General features: G+C 37.1%; 2 protein-coding genes across 2 annotated transcripts; both read right to left on the bottom strand.

Annotated features, from left to right (window-relative positions):
• Nucleotides 1-5,920: 5,920 nt before the first annotated feature.
• Nucleotides 5,921-7,932, bottom strand: LOC121964086 (uncharacterized). Its single transcript, XM_088075490.1, has 6 exons — nucleotides 7,733-7,932; nucleotides 7,436-7,581; nucleotides 7,258-7,319; nucleotides 7,014-7,127; nucleotides 6,461-6,559; nucleotides 5,921-6,192 (listed from the first exon to the last, which is right to left on the bottom strand). Exons 1-6 carry the CDS (start codon nucleotides 7,847-7,849, stop codon nucleotides 6,017-6,019), a joined length of 714 nt encoding a protein of 237 aa, XP_087931616.1. The 5' UTR covers nucleotides 7,850-7,932; the 3' UTR covers nucleotides 5,921-6,016.
• Nucleotides 7,933-10,442: 2,510 nt separating this feature from the next.
• On the bottom strand, nucleotides 10,443-15,288 carry LOC148189897 (epididymal-specific lipocalin-6-like). Its single transcript, XM_088075491.1, has 6 exons — nucleotides 14,894-15,288; nucleotides 12,826-12,968; nucleotides 11,247-11,308; nucleotides 10,969-11,082; nucleotides 10,755-10,853; nucleotides 10,443-10,655 (listed from the first exon to the last, which is right to left on the bottom strand). The coding sequence occupies exons 1-6, from the start codon at nucleotides 15,005-15,007 to the stop codon at nucleotides 10,531-10,533; spliced, it is 657 nt and encodes a 218-aa protein (XP_087931617.1). The 5' UTR covers nucleotides 15,008-15,288; the 3' UTR covers nucleotides 10,443-10,530.
• Between the last annotated feature and the right edge of the window lie 4,115 nt (nucleotides 15,289-19,403).

Below are 19,403 nucleotides of genomic sequence, written 5' to 3'. Positions count from 1 at the left end.
AAAATTTGACAAGTCCTAAAAACATCTGGAAACACCTCAAAACAGTTCAAAATAGCGTGCTGGGACACGCCATAGCGTTAAAAAGTGCAAATATGGTCACCGACACAATAATACAGCATGTCGAAAAAATGACAGAAAAAGCAAGGCTATAGTATGGCAAAAATGTCAAAATTTGACATGTCCCAAAAACAGCTGGAAACAACTCAAAACAGCAGAAAATAGCATGCTAATTAATGCAATAGCATAACGTTTTGCAAGAACTGCCAAAAACGTAATAAAAAAGCATGTCGAAAAAATGACCAAAGAAGCAAGGCTATAGTATGGCAAAAAAGTCAAAATTTCACAGGTCCCAAAAACAGCTGAAAACACCTCAAAACAGCAGAAACTAGCATGCTGAAACACGCCATAGCATAATGTTTTACAAAGACCACTGAAAACACCATAAAAAAGCATGTCAAAAAAAAATCACCAATTAAGCAAGGCTATAGTATGGCAAAAATGTCAAAATTTGACATGTCCCAGAAACAGCTGAAAACACCTCAAAACAGCAGAAAATAGCATGCTAATTAATGCAATAGCATAATGTTTTGCAAAAATTGCCAAAAACGTAATAAAAAGCATGTCGAAAAAATTATCAAAGAAGCAAGGCTATAGTATGGCAAAAAAGTCAAAATTTGACAAGTCCTAAAAACATCTGGAAACACCTCAAAACAGTTTAAAATAGTGTGCTGGGACACGCCATCGCGTTAAAAAGTGCAAATATGGTCAACGACACAATAATACAGCATGTCGAAAAAATGACAGAAAAAGCAAGGCTATAGTTTGCCAAAAACGTCCAAATTTGACATGTCCCAAAAACAGCTGGAAACACCTCAAAACAGTTTAAAATAGCGTGCTGAGATACGCCACAGCATTAAAAAGTGCAAATATGGCCAAAAACACCAAAATACAGCGCGTCGAAAAAATGACCAATTAAGCAAGGCTATAGTATGGCAAAAATTTCAAAATTTGACATGTCCCAAAAACAGCTGAAAACACCTCAAAGCAGCAGAAAATAGCATGCTAATTAATGCAAAAGCATAATGTTTTACAAAAACTGCCAAAAACGTAATAATACAGCACGTCGAAAAAATGACCAAAGAAGCAAGGCTATAGTATGGCAAAAAAGTCCAAATTTGACAAGTCCTAAAAACATCTGGAAACACCTCAAAACAGTTTAAAATAGCGTGCTGAGACATGCCATCGCGTTAAAAAGTGAAAATATGGTCAACGACACAATAATACAGCATGTCGAAAAAATGACCGAAGAAGCAAGGCTATAGTATGGCAAAAAAGTCCAAATTTGACATGTCCCAAAAACAGCTGAAAACACCTGAAAACAGCAGAAATTGGCATGCTGAAACACGCCATAGCATAATGTTTCCAAAAACCGCCCAAAACACCATAAAAAAGCATGTGGAAAAAATGACCAAAGAAGCAAGGCTATAGCATGGCAAAAAAGTCTAAATTTGACATGTCCCAAAAACAGCTGGAAACAGCATAAAATAGCGTGCTGAGACACGCCACAGCGTAGAATGTTGCAAAAACAGTCAAAAACATTATAATATAGCGTTTCGAAAAAGTAACAAGAAAAAAACATGGCTATGGTATCAAAAAATTGTCAAAATTTTTCTTGTCTCAAAAGCAGCTGAAAACACCTCAAAACAGCATAAAATAACTTGCTTAGAAACGCCATAGCATTAAAACATTCAAGAATTGTCCAAAACACCATAATATAGCATGTTGAAAAAATGATCGAAAAGGTAAGGCATGGTATGTCAAAAAATGTCAAATTATGACATGTCCCAAAAACGTCTGAAAACACCTCTAATCAGTATAAAATCGGGTGCTGAAATCCGCCAGAGCATAGAATGTTGCAAAAACAGCCGGCAACACCATGATATAGCATGTTGAAAAAAAAAGACCAAAAATGTAATACTATAGTATGACAAAAAATCTCATAAAATGACATGTCCCCAAGTCCATCCTGTGAGAGATGTGGACAAGACCCAGCTTCTCTAGCACATATGTTCTGGAAGTGCCCACAAATTGTTAATTATTGGAATAGGATATTCCAAACTCTATCTGAGGTTTCACAGAAACAGATCTTACCTGATCCCGTACAAGCATTGTTTGGAGTGAAACCTATTAATGTACGACTCTCAACTAACCAAGATAACATGATTCGGTTTGTAACATTATTAGCAAGGCGATTGATATTGCTTAATTGGAAACAGAGAAAACCCCCAACCCATGCAGCTTTACTAAATGATGTAATGCAATACTTGGAGTTAGAAAAAATAAGATACTCATTAAAGGAGAAAGAACACATGTTTTACTCTATATGGCAACCTTTCATGGATTATTTTAACAAGAAAGACCCATGTAGGAGAAAATGACTGAATGGAAAAAAAAATGGATGTAACATGACAATATTATTAGTATTACTTTGCTTTTTTTGTTTTTATTGTCCCAAAATGTTTATGTATGAAACCATGCATTTATATTTTATTTTTGTATGTTTTGGAAAGTGTAAAACCCCAATAAAAAGAAGTTTGAAAAAAAAAAAATGACATGTCCCCAAAACAGCTGAAAATTGCATAAAATAGTGTGCAGAGATATGCCATCGTAAAGGATTTTGAAAAAACATCCAAAAACACAACAATGTAGCATGTCAAAAAAAAAAGACAGAAAATGCCATTCTACAGTGTGTGTTGATTTTTGACAACCTACTACACTTTTTTTTTCAATGACGTCATAGTATGTATTAAAAAATACACACAAAAAAACAGTATAGTATATTTAAAATAGGTCATAGTAAGGTCATCGTAAAAATGCAAAAAAAAAAAAAAAAGGCAAGTCTAAAATCAGTGTGCTATGCTATAAACAAAGCAAAAACGTAATAGTGTAGAAATGCAAAAATGGTTATAGTGTAGTATATCATAAATACTGGAAAATGTCATAATATCTTTTAAAACAGAAAAAAATACATAGTATTATATGTAATTGAAAAAAAATCCTGCGTATTATGTCATAATAATACAATTAAGTCATAGTATAGTATTTCATCAAAATTCTAAAAAGTCATATTATAGTAAGTCATAAAAATCAGGAAAAATGTCAGACTATCACGTCATCAAAAGAAAACAAGTCATGGTATATTTCTTTAAATTGGAAGAAAAAGAGTCATGGTATTATTATATTTCTTATATATGCATACACAAAAACATCATAGTATAACATGCCACACTTTTTTAAGTCATAGTATAGAATGTCCTCAAAATGCCACAGAAAAATTACAGTCCTAAAACAAAGGGAAAAAAAGTAATAGTATAGTATATCATGAAAATACAAAAATGTTCATTTATTGTAAGTAATAATAATCAGCAGAAATGTAAATATAAAATAGTATATCATCAAAATGCCAAGTCAAATGCCAAAAAAGTCATAGTAATAGTGTATCTCAAAAATGCAAAAAAAAACAATAACAAAAAACGTTTGTGGTATAGATGTTTTTTCTGGATATCGTATGGATGTCTTTTCTGGATGTCGTATAGATGTCTTTTCTGAACATAGTATAGGTGTCTTTTCAGGACATCACATAGATGTAACTTCAGGACATAGTATTGATGTCTTTCCTGGAGTAAGTTTAGATGTCTATTCTGTACATCATACAAATGTCTTCTGGACATAGTGTAGATGTCTTTTCTGAATGTCTTTTCTGTACGAGAGATTTATTTTGGGGACATTTGAAATAAATTTGTAGTAGGCAACTGCTATTACATTTGTGGGAAAGTTATTAAGATTGTGGGATTAAAAGATTAAAGCTGCTGCTATTTATGACATTTGTGATTTATTACGTTTGTGGATATTACAGACTTTTCCTCATAAGAATGTAATTAAGCCTCTAACATCTGAACAGTGACATTTATTTATCAGTAAATAAGTGTGTGGTAACTGCAATGTAAATAAAAGTTCTATGAAAGTCCTGCATTAAAGACGTACATCTTTTTCAAGTGCAAGTACTGAGATATTTCATTATTTCATATATCAGCACTCAATGATGCCACTCAGATGTTATTGGTGTCACTTCCAAAACAAGGCTCCCGGGAAAGCCACTCATCTTTGCAGCTATTTTTTTTTCCCAGTGGCCACTTGTTGCAGTGTATGGAGAACAAAAAATGACACAAATAAGTACAAATAAATAAATAAATGTATAAATTAATAATTAAATACACGAATAAATGAAAAATCAAGGGCATTTTGGTAATAAAAAAGGCTATTTCTGTATTTTTACATTTATTTATTTATACATATATTTATTCTTTTATTTCTACCTTTATTTATTTATTTCTACATTTATTTATTTAAACTTATGTCATTTTTTGTTCTCCATAGCAGTGCAGTAAAGACCACCACAATAAAAACACACATCTGTAAAACAGTTGACAGGACACCTCGAAATGCAAAGAAGGTCAATTATGAATCTTTCTAATTTTAAATTTTTTAAACCATGGTGTTTTTAGATTTGTAAAACTTTGTACTTTTGTAAAGATGATAAAAAGTGGTTAACCCTTTGAAACCTGGATCAACATCAGTTTTCTTGTGCTACATCCAGACACCTTTCACAAGCATTTAAACCTTTCAAATATGAGTAAATTGTGTTGTTTTCAAAAACATGGAAATAAAGGCAATTTTCATGGAATGACATGTCCCACAAATTTAAAAAAATGAGCAAAAGTTAAGAAGAAATGACCTGAAAATTAGATTAAAAGAAAAATAGAAAAAATATTTTAAAAATATATAAAATTATCAGGGAAAAATGTTTAAAAATATATAGATTTTTCTTTATTTATAATAATTATATATCTAAAATTGAGTTACAGGAAAAAACTTTAGCAATTTGGGGGGTAATATTACCAATTGTTCTTTTGTCTGCTCATTTCTGGTAATTTTCTTCTATCATCGTATAATTTTGGGGTCAATTCTTATTTAAGATGCTCATTGCTATCTTTCCATGTTTTTGACAGAAATCAACATATGTGCTCAGGTTTCAAAAGGTTAAAAGATCTGTGACGTCTCAAAAATGTAAAGTCTATGAGCAGGCAGGGCCAGCAGGAGAAACACTACTGCACATATTCATCAGTGCTAAAGTAAAACCAGAAAACTTTACCAGGAGATGGGCTCCATCTTCGGTCTGTTGTCTAGGTATTATTAAAGGCTATGGTCAACAAATCTCAACATAGATTTTTCCTTTTTTTTTTTAATAATCAATCCGTCTATTATCCATTTTTGGCTCTCTCTCTCCAAGAACAAATGTACCCGTCGATTTTAAGTGGTAAAAACACTGAATAAAGCAGTTCCTGTGTTTTAAAGATGCTGCTCGTGGCAAAGGGGCACACAAAAACACAAGAACACAAGTGGCCCCATCTCAAGCCAATGTTTAGTTTGTCCATTCTGGGCAACTATAGAAACAGGGCGGTCCACCATGGTTGACTTTATGAACGAGGACCTGTCCCCTATTTAGATATAAACTCTTTATATAGGCTCATTGTAAGGTAACAAAAAAACGTTGGTTTTTTTTTCAGTTTCAGGTTATAATTCACTTACAAAAACCCAACATACTCACATTATATTCGATTTCTGCCAAAATATCCAATCAAGTCCCAAACATTGAACCTTTAATAGTTTCCTGTTGATGAATTAAACAAGTTGATCAGGGGACTGTTTTGGGGAGCTGGGATTGCAATTCCCAATATAATAAAAATATAGATTCTACATGTTAATTACAATACAGAAAAACAAAGAAATTGAAATTAGTTTGGTGACAAATACTCTTTAAAAAAAAAAAAAAAAGTAAAATACAGAACAACAACAGTCATACTTTGTATTCATTATTTTTATTGGCAGAGGGCCCTTTAGACAGCATGGTCTCTTTATTATGCAAGCATACTGTGACTTTATAGAACATTACATGTTAGTAGTCTAAATCTGAAAAGCTGCTGGTGACAATATCGGTTAGCATCTGCTTTCCACCTTCAGTGTCAGTAATTTGGTCAATTATTCTAAAAATATCAGAGCTCATGTGTTCCATGACACTGGTTATATCAATGGATTCTGTTTGTTGGGAGGTAGACTCATCTGGGCAAAAACCTGTGAGGCAGACATTTGGAAATTATTTTCTTTTACTCCAGGGAACAGAGAATTTCATGAATGCCTAACTGACCATGGTGGCTACTGAACAGAATAAAGGCGTAGAATAAGAATTTAGCTTAATGATTAGCTGTTAAACAATTAAACATTTAATTCTGAGAAAGTATTAACTGAGCATATTTACAACCTCAGGGGATGTGCTGCCGAAAAACAACATAACCCTTGCTTAAAAGCCTTGCAGCCGGATTACATGTGTTAAAGTTCTTACCTTTTACTGCGTCCAGGACTGCAGGTGCTGGTAAATTCAGACACTCTGCCTGCTTTTTATACTCGTCCAGCTCAGCAGGAGTCGTCTTGTTTCTCCTGGCTGAAAAACAAAACAAGTGTATGTCAAGGAGTTATACTACTGTGCATATGCATTGTCAGTCAAATAACTGACAATGCATATGCAAATAACAAATAACTAAGACCTAAGAAGATGTGCTAGATTTTTATTTTATTAATATTATGAAAAAAAATAATTTATATAATATAAAGTGTTGCTGTATCTACAGCATTACAGAGACACTAGCATGGCTGCTCACTCTTGGTCTTGTTTTTTTTATTAACCTTGCAATAATGTGGTGCCGCAATATTGAGTTCCTCTCTGCAAAAAAATTCACATTTCTAAATGGAGTGATTGCTGAAATTATTATTATAATTATCATCATTACTATTATTATCATTATTATTATTATTATTATTATTATTATTATTATTATTATTATCATTATCATTATTATTATTATTACATTAATTTCAGTGTGTATGTCAAGTCTTACTCAGGAGTTGGAGAGCGCTGTATGTTTTTTCTTCGATGGTGTAATTTGTGTAAACAACGAGGCAGTCAGGGCAGCCAGTATTCAGCAGGACCTCAGAGGCAGGATAAGGTTTCTCTGAGTACATTCATAAACACATTTTAAATCAAAATGCTGTTGCAATGTTGGATACAAAGTCTAAATTTGTTTTTGCAGGCACATGACCAGTCGATATGTTTGCACAGCATGTTATATCAACAATACTCACCCATAGACAGAGTGCTGTTAGCCACAGTCATCTTGGTTGTGAGAGAGTAGCAGCGGCCAAAACTGTCATATGAAGAAAAAGTGAAATTACAGACATGAATGTTTTACACCACTAGACAATCCATGCAAGACTTGGAAACTTCCAAAATAACCCAAATAAAACTCAGATGTGAAATTACACTTTTTGAGATTGAAAAAGTGTGACGGCGTCACTCTCTTCAGCAGCGGTGACTTTGATCCAACTGGTCTCCACGAACATGTTTGTCAGCAATTTGGATCCCGGCAGGTTTGAGGTTTCTGCTAAGAGTGTCCACCTGCCAAGCAGCTGAAACAGACGGTGTCCCCCTCAGTTACATAAGCTGACAAGAGGTTTTACGTTTTGTCTTTGTTTAAAAAAAAAAAAAATAAACACAACAAAAGATCTTGCATTCGCAAAGCAAGAGTAAGGTGATGAATGAGATGAGATGGTGTCTTACCTGATCTCTTCCCCTGATTTCAATCCGTTTGAGCAGACTCTCACAGCTGTCCACGGGAGCCGACTGCCCAAGGGACAGAAGACTGAGCACGGCTACAGCAACATGAATAAACTTCATCGTGGCTCTACTTTCACAAAGATCCTAAATGTGTGCCTTTGCGTATTGCAGTGATGGTAGCTTGAAGTATATTGTGACTGCTTCAAGCTACAACTACCGTATTTAAGGACTATTCCATGTGGACTCATGAACTGTTTACATGTGTTGAAATCTGGATAACAGGTGGACAAAGTTTTATTGGTTTTCGTATAAACAGCCAAATCCACGTTCCAAAATTGGAAAATTGTCAAAAGTGTAAATGTCCGGTGCCCTTCCTACAATAACCCCAAAATGTGCAGAAACTAAGGTTAAAAGAGGGTAATAACACACATCACATCAGTGCGAGACTGTAATAAAAAAAATTTAAAAAGTAGCAAGCATGAGGAAAAAAGGGAAACACCTGCACACTTTTCTTCATGCCACAAAGTCTATTCAAGACAATGTTCTGACACACTTGGACCTTGGACTACTTTGACCTGATGAAAATCCAAGTAGAATCAAAATGCTGTCTTGAATAGACTTGTGCGGCATGGAGTAAGTGTGCAGGCATTACCCTTTTATCCTCGAGACAAAAGTACCATTGTATTGTTGTACAATATAATAATTTGGTAAGGGTCTTCATTTAAGGGTAGAAGCTCTTCCTGAGTCTGTTAGTGTTGGCCTGGTATGACCCAATCTCAGCGGGGAGAAAAAGCAGTTATTGGGGTGGTTGGAATTTTCAACGATTGTCTTGGCCTTAGTGCCAATTGTTGTGTGACCATCCTTTATGCAGGGTAGAGCAGCACCTACAGTATGTTCAGCTGAACAAAATACTCTTTGCGGTCTTGTTTGGTAAAGTTTTAGTGATGTTCCTAGTCAGGACACTCGCTGGTGCAGGAGTAGAAATTTTCCAGTATTTGAAGGGATACCCACAATTTCCTCAAGCATCTAAGGTAAAACAGTCTCTGCCTTGCTCTACTCACCATTGAGTCAATTTGCAATGCCCAGGTCAGGCTCTCAGTGACAGGATTTGATTTACCCTAACCAATCACTAGACTCCAACATGTCCGCCTGAATCAAGAGTCATCTTAAATCCACACTGATAACTAGCAATGCTTGGACTTTTATTTTGCCCGATATTTCAGGAATGAAGCAAAACATTACAATGCCAGGTGATATGAAGTAGAAATGTCAATTAGAACAGCTTGATAGCAGCATCTATCCTGTCTGCTTGTGCTTGCTATTGTTATTAATTCTAACTGGCTGCGGCAAACCAACAGTTTGACAGCAATTCCCCACTTCCCAACAACATTGGTCTTGCACGAAACTTGCTGCCATGCCCATGTAACCAATACCATGAGCCCAGTGCTCATGGTCACCCTGTGAACAAAGCCCCAACAAAACCCCAGGAGGGGATTTCAGGAAAAAATCATTTTCTGCCATTCTCCAACCACAAGAGCAAAACACACTGTTGCCCGTGGTGAAAATCACCATTACACATTAGCACAGGAGTGTGCACACGGTCACATGCACATTTAAACAAATTCAGAGCAATTCCCTCTAACTGCCCAGCCAAGACCTAGCTGAACTCCTCCCTAGTCTTCAAGTAGCTCCTTGTGGTGGGTATTTATGCGCTAAAACCAGCTAACCCAGTGAAGCAACCTGCAGCTGGCAACCCACATCAGATGTGTTCCCAAGACAACTGCTCCAGCAACGTTTGCCACCACATTAATAAACCCCCAAACAAATTCCAAAGTGAGCCCGCTCTACAGCCTAACCAGGGAGTAAGCTCCGATAAAGTTAAAATGTGCAATGGACAGCATATACTTACCTGCACTACAAAAACAGACACTCCTATTCAAAATCCAAATAGAACACAGACAATACCTACTCAACAGAACATACTCGTCCAAAGGTGTCTCCCTTTAGCATTTTCTACAACAGCCTTCTAAAATTAGAAACTCTGGACATGTGGTCCCCACGGACCAGAGAGCACTTCCATTTAAACCACTACACAAATTACAAACTCCACGTACAGAAGCTATAAGAAAAGCAACGAAAACGTGTGGTACTCCAAATTACCTGAATCATTACCAAGGCCAAAAAAGACAAGCTTGTCACATGAGGTAACAACCACAACAAATCAAACCAAATCACCACAAAGAATAGACTTCATCTTACCAGAATGTTGAGTTTGCGCTTCAGACGAGCCCCCGTTTGTTACGACTTTGCTCTTAGGTTGGCTAAAAAGAGAGAGAAATTAAAAAATAACCAACAAAATGATTTGTTTAAACAAAAAATAATCAAAATAAGTTTGAAAAAAATGCATAAATAGGTAGGAGAGATCTGTAGACTCAGTAGTGTAGGGAGTGGATGAGTGAACATTTGCTGTAGAGATGTTATGCTGCAAAAGCAAAGGAATGGAGACATCTGCCAGCCAAAAACTGATTGCTGCTGCTTTTATATGCATGTGGCACACAGGGCACAGGTGTATCTCATGATGCTATTTGGACTCATCAAGTCTGCTGCTCTGCAGTCAGACAGCAAAGAACAAAAGCTGAGGAACCGAACAGAGGAAGAGGAACCTAGCAGAGAGGCTGTCACATAATAAGAAAACAAGGAAGTTTGTCCATCGTATTTTTATAACATTTTCTTTATTTATAACGTGCATCAGGGGGAAAAAATCCATGCTTTCTAATACAAATGGTAACACTTAATATGAATTAGTTCATAAACATGTCAACAAAAGAATCCAGGATTCTTGCAACTCGATGTGCTGCCTTGGCTTCTAAGAAGAAGCTGAAGAAGCCGATCCCCTCTGCAGGCGAGCTGTCAGCTGGGCAGAGTTCTGTGTACATGCACATTAAAAAGTCTTAAAAGAAACAGCTCTGTATGGCATTATGCAGACGCAGTATGTGGCGGTATTGTAAATAAGTTAAATTCTCACCGTTGCTTGTGTCCATCATTATGGGCGATGGCATCCGGAGACATTCTGCTTGTTTCTTGAACATCTCAACATCAGCAGGTGAGACACTCTGTCTCCTGCCTGGAAATGAATAAGAAAAATTGGAGACATTTCATCAGAAAACTCGTTATTTGCTTTGCTGTGTAACATAAGGGTTAATTCAGTGTTTTACGACTGCTAAGTGAGTATTTCTTACTAAAAAGCATAAGAGTTGTGAACGATTCCTCGCCGGAGACAATGTCCTCATAGACAACCAGACAGTCAGAGCAGTCGGTCTTCAGGTAGACTTCTTTGAGGTAAAAAGGTTGCTCTGTAAAAAATACACACACACACACACACACACACACACACACACACACACACACACACACACACACACACACAAATGGGATATGGTGGGAAATGATGCGAGTGTGTGATTGCAGGTTGCCACTTTAAAGGATCTCTAATACACTGTGACTCTTCTTCACTCACCAATTATTATCGTGCTGTTTTCAAAGGTCACATTGTACATTAAGCTGGAGCATTTGCCATATCTGCAAAGAACACAGTAAAAAGAGGGTTTATCAAGTTGTGAGTAGTGAACAAGTAGTGATGAACTCACAAAGTATTAACCACTCTGCAGCGTTTCTTGCGATTAGTGTCCTTCTGCTTTTTATGTTTGGAAGACCCACAACTGTACTGCGTTTTACCGCATTTACCAGCTGGCCAGAATCATGACTCCACATGAATGCTGCACCATATCGATTAGATGTGTAAATAATGAACCGTTTGCTAAGTTTGCAATAACTTTATTGGCTGACACTATGTCAAGGTTACAGCTTGTTTACACTGCCCCCAAGTGACCAAAAATGTCTTGCAGGGTTAGATACTGTATATCATCCCCATAAACTGTGTACAAGACATAGCTATAGGGACATAACCCACCGGTTTGTGGACTGCTATTTTGAAACTTCAAGTTTAGCATTTGGGCAGTCGCCATTTTGTTTTTTGTTTTTTGTTTTTTTGAGCTAGAAGTGAGCATATTTGGATGAAAGGCTGCTGCAAATTTCACTCTCAGACTGCAGCAATCAGGAGGCAGACAGCTGCCTGCCCTCAAATATGCATAACTTTGGGTCCTAATAAAATGTAAACAGGTGAGTTACAAAAATATGAACCTCCTGTGCAGCTCTCATGAATGTCAAAACTAACCATAGATACCAAAACCGTTTTTTGTACCAAGCTGTAAAGATATTTATTTCTGCTGTGCAGTTGGCTATTTTAACATGGTTGTCTATAGGGACTGACTCTGTTTTGTAGCCAGCCTCCAGTGGCTCTTTGATGAATTGCAGTTTTTGGCACTTCTGCGTTGGCTTTATTTTTCTGCCTTAGAGGTTGCTGCTTGATTATCTCTAGAGATTAGTAGAAAATGTGAAGTTATGGTCACACCATGTTAAATATTTTAGATGGGGGCACAATCTCTGTGAGGGTCATGCTTTGCTACCTGCTACAATGATCAAACTATGGGACCACAGACCTTGATGCGCTACCTCCACTCACATACTTGTACATTGTAATAAATGTTTAAAGCATACATTTAAAAGCTGCAAATCCATAGAAGCTCATAAACACTTAGAGCAGCAGGGAAACTGGCTTGTAAAAACACATTAACTGAAACCTGTGAGGCTCTTAAATGGGGAGCAGGTCATTCTGATAGGTACAGATATCTATTAGACCAAAACCTATGAAAATGTCTTTAAATGGGGAGTAGGTCATTCTGATAGGTGGAGAAGGTCATTTCGTCAGGTACAAATATCTTTCAGATTGGACTTCTTCCCGTATAAATGTAATTAAATGTAGAGTAGCTCATTCTATCAGGTACAAATATATATGAGTATAGACCTCAACCTGTATCAATGTAATAAAATGGTGAGTAGGTCATTCTATCAGGTAAAATATCAATGACCACAACCTGTATAAATGTAGTTAAGGTTTGCCGATCATCAGTTTCCCCTGAACAGCAGAAACATGTAGCTGTCAGCTCTGCGGTGTGATAGTGTGAGTGGGGACTTACGTGCTCTGAGCCTGGATGATATTGAGGATGTTGCTCTGGGAGGTTGCAGTGATGTCCACCCAGACACTGTTGAGCAGACGGCCAAGGGAGCGGCTACCTGGCAGGTCAGAGCTCCCCCCAATGTACAGCCATTTTCCCAATATCTGGAGCACACAAACAGAGGACAGACTATTAGCGTTCCTCAACCTTCAGGGGCCGGGACCTCTTAAGGGTTTGTAGAGGATTTCTGAGAAGTATATTTGTTTGATGTTTAAGACAATCAAGGTTGTTTTATTGTAGTGGATGATGAGGACAACTCTTGATAAGAAGATATTCAAATACCTACCCAAAACTGAAACTTCTTTTGGAGATTCCTTAGATGACCCTCAGGGTCAGCTAATGGACCTAACTGCCTTGTTGAACTTACGACTCCTGTAAGCAGAACTAAATTACGACAGATTTTACTGCCCGACCGACAGTTTGAGTTAACTTACGACTCATTTGTGGCAGGGAGCTGTCAACTGAGCTCCTGCAAAGACTCAAGGAGACATCAGGAGATCCCTACATTATAGAAATCGACAATTTATGTCTTTGTTGCACAATTAACATGTGACACACATCCACACATCTCCAGACTGTCAGAGAGGACCACAAACTGATTTTTGTATTCAAAGTAAAACGTACTTTGAAATGTTGTGTAGAGATTTCATACCTACAGAACTGGAACTTTGCTTACTTGCAGATTTTGAGGCCAAACTCACAAACGCAAGCTGTGCCTGTGTGTGTGTGTGTGTGTGTGTGTGTGTGTGTGTGTGTGTGTGTGTGTGTGTGTGTGTGTGTGTGTGTGTGTGTGTGTGTGTGTGTGTGTGTGTGTGTGTGTGTGAGGGTGTGACCTTTCGTAACCCCCTGCCAACAGCATGCTACACATTGAATGGAAAGACGCTTAGTTCAGACTTGCATTTTGATATGCATCTCCTCTCTCTGTATCTTAATTATCCTTCCTTTACACTGTTGTGTGCAGATGCTATATTGTTTTATAATCATGCAATTTGTGATTTACTAATTATAGGTTTTGTTAATCGACCTTTGGTCATATTAAGTACTTTCATACTTTGTACTTTTGTACTTTGTAGTACTTGTATACCTTTACTCAAATAGGATCTTTAACAACCTTTAATTATATCAGTGTTTTGACACCGTGGTATAACACTTTCTCATTTTCACACATATTTGTTATGTTTGTTAAACGTGATTAATATTGTTTTCCTTAGTTAATGATCTGCCAAATAATTATTTGGTTTTCTCATAAGTGTTTGGTATCGATCAGCAGAGGAGAGCATCATTTTTTCAAATATTGAAGATTTGAAGGCCTGTAGTGAACTTTATCAGCACTTTAGGAGGAAATTAGATCTAGACAGTTAAAACAGTAGAAGTGAGAAAAGGGAGGAGTGTATTTTTCCTGCTTTGACAGTCAAGCTCTTTTTTTCACAGGAGTTATAACCCCAGAGAAGTCGAAGGACTTTGATCTTCTGGGGTCTTTTGGCTCTTTTGGGTGACTTGTTTAATAAACTTTTCATTTATAAAGACACTTGATCTTGTGATGTGTGTGTGTGTATAATGCCAGGTCCCTGTACTCCTGGAAAAGAGAACTCTGTAGCAAACTTCAAATTATGAGACTAGATTAATTTATAAGGCAAAATGGGCTATCAACCTTACTATTTTAATGGGTGGTGCTCCCAGGTTTTTAAACTCTAATTTTTAATGTAAACTTATTGTTCCTGATAGCCAAAGTTGAGTCCCATTACTCCACTTCATCTTTATAGCAATTCACGTGTCTGAGTCATAATTTTGCATTATGAGTTATAGTTACGTATTTTGGTATTGATTAATTAATTAATTAATCATTTTAATTAATTGCTAATTAGGTAAAATTTCCCTTATTTAAAACGCTACATTATATAGTATGAAAATGTATCATTAAATTGTATCAAATCAGAGAGGTTCTTTTTTTTATTACAGACAAAAAAAAATAAAGGGTTGAATTTAAAAATAGATAGTTAAGATGCAAATTAAAGCAGAAAGCACTTACGTCTTCATGGCCCAGAGGTATGGGTTTTACCAGACTGTCACAGTTGTTCAGAGGAGCAGAGAGTCCCAGTGAGAAAAGACTCAGCAACACAACAACAGCAGCGCACTTCTTCATCCTGTAGATGGTTCTTATGTCGTTTCTCTCAAGCTTTCCAGCCTGCGCCTCCCAGTGTCGTCTTCCCCCGCTCAACTTTTCTCTCTAGGCGTATATTTTCACTGCCCGCCACAAACCTCATATCAAGCCTCCCTTCTGGATACATATATTCACTTTTCTGTGTGCTGATGTAACCAAAGCAAACAGCCGAGGGGAAAGAGAGAGGGGAGACTTTGACCTGTTGGGGCATCGGTGGAATCTTGATCCGATCACAAGGCTGTTACACAGCCTACAATATGTATGCTAATGCTTTCCTCTGATACCCTCTCTCTGATCGGACACTCATCAGCACTTAAAATCTGTACAAAAAGGTTTTATACTCTTGTGTCTTCATTCTGTCAACACATTTACAAATTTTGCTTGTTTCAGTTGTAGCTTTTATGTTAATGAAAGCCACCTAATACACCAGTATAGGCAGTATTTTTTCAGTCACTGTGAAAAACAGTGGTTAACAAAGTAAAATTAAAAGTAGATATCCTACCAGAAAATGACTTTGATAGAACTTAAAGTCACCTATTTAAAAAAATGGAGCAGAATTACATTTGAATATACACTTTTTTTTCTGCACAACTTATTAGATTTAAAGAACAAATTAGCTTTATCTTTCCCTCCCATTCCTTTACCCGTAGTTTGTCCCTTCCTTATTTTGTAGTAAGTAACATACTTGGGGAAAATCAATTGGATCAATACCACATAGCATGCAGCTCTTTGTGCTATCTTTTTTAATAAAAAAAAAATTAACCATTATTTAACCAGGTTGGTCCCTTTGCAATTAAGGGTTTCTTTTTTAAGGGAGACTTTCCCAAGACAGTCCGCAGTGAAAACACAACATTGTTTCAGAGACACAGACAGAGACACAAAGACAGAAAAAAAAAACAATTCACAAGTACTAAAATTTGCATTAAAAGAGAACCATCTATAAGTCAATAGAAAACTTTCTGGGAGTCAGTTGTACAAACAGGCAGGCTAAAAACATCTGAGTTTTCCTTGAGTTTCAAGTCATTCTGCAACAAATCCCAGGCTGAGGGTACAGAATACCCACAAGCCTTTTTCCCAGTTTATGTCTGAGCGTTTGGGACATAGAGCATAAAGAGGTCCTGAGAATGCAATGAGTACTGTGTGGTACTTTTCTGCAGGTTAAAAACAACAAAACACGAATTTCCTTATATATAAAGGTGTGCCAATGTCAGAGCCTACGGATCACCAGAGCAGGACATACTACCCCAGAGTACAGCTCTCGATGTCAGAGATGTACAATTTGTAATGAGCGTCAACGACACATGGTAAGCTGGAGCAACCGTACGGAGACACTAAGCAGAGGCGTGCATGTACAACAGATCACCATAGTCCAACACGGGTCAAAAAGTTCCAGAAATTGTGAGCCACTTACTCACACCATGTTGTGAGCAGTATCATGTAGGAACTATTTTCTTTCTACTGAAATCCACCCACCAACCATATCACCGAGCTGAAGACATTGTGCATGTACTGCTAGCTCACAGAGCACAACTGAACTGGCTAAAGTTACAGCTCATGAGGACGTCATTAATGATTACAGTCTCTCGTCCACGCGTAGATGCACGCTTTCGTCTGTGCAGTTGGTTGATGTAGCTGGTTAGAAAGTAAATAGTTCCTACATGAAACTGCTCACAACAAGGCAAGCGGACATTGTTGTTGAATTTTTCATTTGTTTTATTTTATTTTATTTATTTATTGCCGCTTTGAGTGCCACAAGCCGAGTGCCATTTAATTCCATCATATTCAAAGAAGGCAGATGTCTCCACGGCTGATGTCTCCAACACTGGGCAACACACACTAAAACAATCTAGACTGATAAAAAGCACTACAGGTGAGAGGGAAAATATGTAGTTTTGATTTTGGGGTGAACTGTCTCTTTAAGACAACAGAGACAGCAACACTGACACACTAAATTAGTTTCTGTACCTTTCAGTGATGGCTAGTTATTAGATTCCTGTTTTTACATACTTCCCATGTTTTTATAATGACTGTGGAGCTTGTTCATGCAGCACGAATATATATCTTGAATTGAATCAGATCAAACCAGAGAAGCTCTTTCTAATGGTGACAAGAAAATGGGCTGCAAGTAAACATAGGTATTTTAGATGCAAACTAAAGCAGACGTGCACTTACGTCGTCATGGCTGACAGCTGTGGGTTTCACCAGCCTGTCACAGCCTGTCACAGCTGCTCAGAGGAGCACAGAGTCCCAGAGAGAGAAGACCCAGCAACACAGCATCATTGTTCATCACAAACTCCGGACTTTGAGCCGGCAGCCCGCTGCTCGTTGTCCACGTTTAATCTAAAGTCATTGGTGCAAAACTATGTGATCAACGCTACGGTAGTGACTTATGTCACGTGACATGTATGACGTGTGTGACGTTATGTTACGTAAGTGACGTCGTCGAATTGCCTGAAATAGTTAATTGTGGTACAACCATGGATCGATTATAAATCAACACGTGCGCAGTAAAATCGGATCTGCACTCGTAGAAAGGCTAAAAAGACACATACAGTATATCTCTTTATTCCTCCAGTTGTTTTAATTATAACAACTATAATAATAATAATAATAATAATAATAATAATAATAATAATAATAATAATAATAATAATAACTGTTATTATTTATGTTATTTTTATTTATTTATTTTTTTAGTTTTTTATTATATATCAGTTTTCAAGCTTAAACACAGTGCTTTCCAGATGAAAGCTTTACAGAATAGGAATAAAACAGGCCTATCAGAAACCCATATATTACATTTATTAAACATTCTTTTTAAAGTCTTATTCTTACTCAAAGGGATAATTCAGTTTTTTTCTTTCAAATGGGGTTGTATGGGATACTTAACCATGGACAGTATATTACAAACAGTACATGTCAGTCAGCACGCCCCCTGTTTGAAGAAGCAGGCTGGAGTACAACACAGAGGCTTTCAATCCACTGCTGTGGATGGGGGCTGGCAACGAAACACATTTTATCCAGCTACAAAAGAAAATACACCTAAAGAAATCGAGATTATTTTAATTCTATGCTATGCTGAGGGTATTTTCACCTCTTTACCTCAATGTCAAATGGGAAAATGTAGCCATTGTACTGCTCTCCTCAAAGCTAGACATGTTTGTGAAAAAGTGATTTAACATTGTGAACACAGGAGCTGCTGGTCTACTGCTGTCTCGATCAGTTAATTTGTTGGTGTTATTGTGTGACTTTGGTGTTTAAGAGGGTATAATAAAAGTAAAAAAAACAACGTATTATCTGACAGCTGTCTATAGATGTCTTCATACAGGACAACAAACAAACAAACAAAGACATTATTGCGTTCATCTTCTCCCTCTCCTTCTTTCTCATGTTGCTGGGAGACACGGAGGGACAGACAGGAGCGGAGACAGACACACAGGAGGTGGCCATCACTACTCCATGGCCTCCTGGTTCTCTTGGTCTGCGCTGATGTCCTCGCTGGCCTCTTTGCCCTCCTTGCTCCTCTTGCTCTTCTTGTGTTTGTGCCTCCGGTGGCTGTCGCCCTCCTCGCTGTCGTGCCTCCTCCTGCTACTGCTGCTAATGGAAGGAGAAGGACGAGAGTGAGAAAAGGGCAGAGGAGGTGAGGAGAGGAAGAGGAAAGAGATAAGAGGAAGAGGAAAGTGCAGAAGAACGGGAGATAAAGAGGTTAGGCAGGAGAGAGAAAAGAGACGACAGGATCAATGGGTGAAAGAAAGAAAAGGTGAAGTGAAATGGAGACGGACAAAAGGGTGAAGAAAACAGAGAGGGAGCATGGTGCCAAATTACAACAAGGGAGGTGATTTTAGGTGAAAGACAGAGTTTGAGACAACAGAAATAAAACAAAACATTGTTTGGATGATTTCAGCCAGATATGAGAAGCTGCTTTTGTGCGCATCGTTGGCACATTTTGAAAACTGTAGAGCTAACCTCAGCTTTATGAGTTATTGATAACCGTCTCAAGCTTGTTAATGTTTCCAGCTGACTTGTTTTAAAACAAATATAATATAAAAACGTTTTAAGGTATTAAATGTTATTTACATAGGCTACATGATGTCATAAAGACTGAGTCTAAAGGTCATTCAAGTAAAAGACATGGAAACAAACAAACAAACAAAAAACAGCATTGTTCTTATTTTATTATTTTATTCATCTTTTCAAGCAGTATATTCTTACTTTTAGTGTTACAATCAGGCCTGTCACAATAACTACTTTGGTTGGACAATATATTGTTCCAGAAATAAACAATATTATTGTTGTCATTTTGAAATGTGAGATTTTATGCCAATGGCATCATGGTTATATAAGAGCATAATAATGCCAGTACACCCTTTCAAAGGTT

This window comes from Plectropomus leopardus, chromosome 3, assembly GCF_026936395.1.
Source record: "Plectropomus leopardus strain MGB_pleo_1.0 chromosome 3, ASM2693639v1, whole genome shotgun sequence".
Lineage (NCBI taxonomy): Eukaryota > Metazoa > Chordata > Actinopteri > Perciformes > Serranidae > Plectropomus > Plectropomus leopardus.
This window is presented reverse-complemented; position numbering and strand designations above follow the sequence as displayed.